The sequence below is a fragment of the Polistes canadensis genome, unplaced genomic scaffold (assembly GCF_001313835.1).
Source record: "Polistes canadensis isolate GaletaPanama2010 unplaced genomic scaffold, ASM131383v1 scaffold_601, whole genome shotgun sequence".
In the NCBI taxonomy this organism is placed as follows: Eukaryota; Metazoa; Arthropoda; class Insecta; order Hymenoptera; family Vespidae; genus Polistes; species Polistes canadensis.
In genome coordinates this window covers 29,341-31,177 of record NW_014570148.1, presented here as the reverse complement: position 1 = coordinate 31,177, position 1,837 = coordinate 29,341, and the positions used below count along the sequence as shown (strand labels likewise).

The 1,837-nt window shown below is 32.7% G+C and overlaps 1 protein-coding gene across 1 annotated transcript in view; it reads right to left on the bottom strand.

Annotated features, from left to right (window-relative positions):
* Positions 1-214: 214 nt before the first annotated feature.
* The window catches only part of LOC106792738 (protein yellow-like), a gene marked incomplete at its 3' end in the record, with an annotated part of 9,507 nt that continues 7,884 nt past the window's right edge, over positions 215-1,837 (bottom strand). Inside the window, exons 3-5 of the mRNA XM_014759241.1 lie at positions 1,264-1,679; positions 659-836; positions 215-426 (exon numbers count right to left, since the gene is read on the bottom strand). Coding sequence (XP_014614727.1) covers positions 215-426; positions 659-836; positions 1,264-1,679 — 806 coding nt within the window. The remainder of the gene's footprint in view (positions 427-658; positions 837-1,263; positions 1,680-1,837) is intronic.

Here is a 1,837-nt window from a genome sequence, read left to right as displayed (position 1 = left end):
GATTTGTACTAAAATCTGTGTTTCTTATAGCGCTGTTTCCATACAACGCGGTAGCCGGTTTCCATACAACGCGCTACGAATTAGCTTGGTTTGTACGGTTAAATYCSAATTTCTTATAACRCGGTTTCYATATAACGCGGAAYGCACTTACAGCGTTATAGGAGGTTTGACTGTATATATATAAACAAAATGATCTAGTTAGAATTTTCATTACTTTCAGATCATTGGGGAATATCATAGTAACGTTGTCAGCATAAACAACACCCTGTTCTCTTAAATTAAACATTTTGTTAGGTCTCCAACAAGCAATAGCATTGAAATTAGTTAATGCATAAAACATGACGCCTGTTTTAGGATCAATAAAACTGACACTACTTTGACCGTTCGATCCGCGTGAACCGATTGGTTGAAATTCATGAAAACTTTCTGGAAAAAATCAAGAATAATTATCAAAATTAGAAATGTAACACATATTATATTTTGATTGTCGATTTAAATGAAACCTTTTCGTTACTACATACTTTCGTAAAATATTTTCATTTAGTATACGAAAATATCTTCGCATATATTAAACGTAACATTGATACAATTTGAATGACCCCTTTATATGATAACGAAAAGGTTTATAACATTTAACATGTATACTTAATTATTATACCAGGTGTATTAACACGTTCGGGATCTCGTAGAAGTTTAGTGCTAACTGAAAATTCCATTGTACTGGATAACGGATGAAAATAAAGTGTACTGTATCCATCTTGAGTTGGTTCCAATGCCATACCAAATATTCCATCTGTCCATACGAATAATACACCGGATACGTTGAAACTACCGCCCTGTTTTAATTATTTATGAATATTATTACATCCTAATGAATATTTGAATAATAATAATAATAATCAGTTATCTATCTCGTCCAAAATTATAATTCTTAATGATAACGTATCACAGGGAACTTGGACATAAAAAAGAAGTAGAACTTAATTTAAATAAGTTGAACGTTTCGTCCCTTTATTGGGACTTCTTCAGCAACTTAATCTTTACAGTTCAGGGTGTTTTTTTCATTGGGTGGACATACATTTTTCTTTTTATTAATATTCCAAACACAAAACATCTAAACTTAGTTAAGTATTCGCTCGTTATCATTTGAAACCCTCAACAAAACTGTTTCAATCTTTCTGTACTGTTACAAATTCTTTTTTATGTCCAAGTTCCCTGTCAAGATACCTTATCATTAATAATAATAATAATAATGAAAATTACTTTAGGATCAGGATGGAAGAAGTGATGTTTAACCAGCCATGATTTATCAAGTTTCCAAGAATAAACGACTAAACCTGGTGCACCAAGGTCACCGAGATAACCATAAGCATCGTCGCAATTATAATCTTCAACCGCGATATTAGCAAAGAAAGAATCAGCTGTTCTTTGATCACTAGGTATAACAAATTTTCTCAACAATTTGTCATCATTTAAATCATAAATGACAAGGGTAGGTGGTACTCTTTGTTCTGGATTACCCATAATATCAACCAATCCCGTGTCGAGAACCCAAAGTCTCGAACAACGATCTACCCTTAATCGAAATGGTGATACCAATTCCGGTATTCCACCCCCATTTCCAAATTGGTGAGCTTCCCACGATGGGTAAGCTGTAAATGGTGGTGATTCTCGTGTATCTGTGAAATATTATTTCATTTAATTATCAATATTCTTGTCCAAAAAATATATTAATATATAAGTCTCAAAGGGAATTATAGACGGTTAATAAATCTGATGAACAATTTATTTTGAACTAGTTGTACGTTTCGTCCCTTACTGGGGACTTCATCAGCAA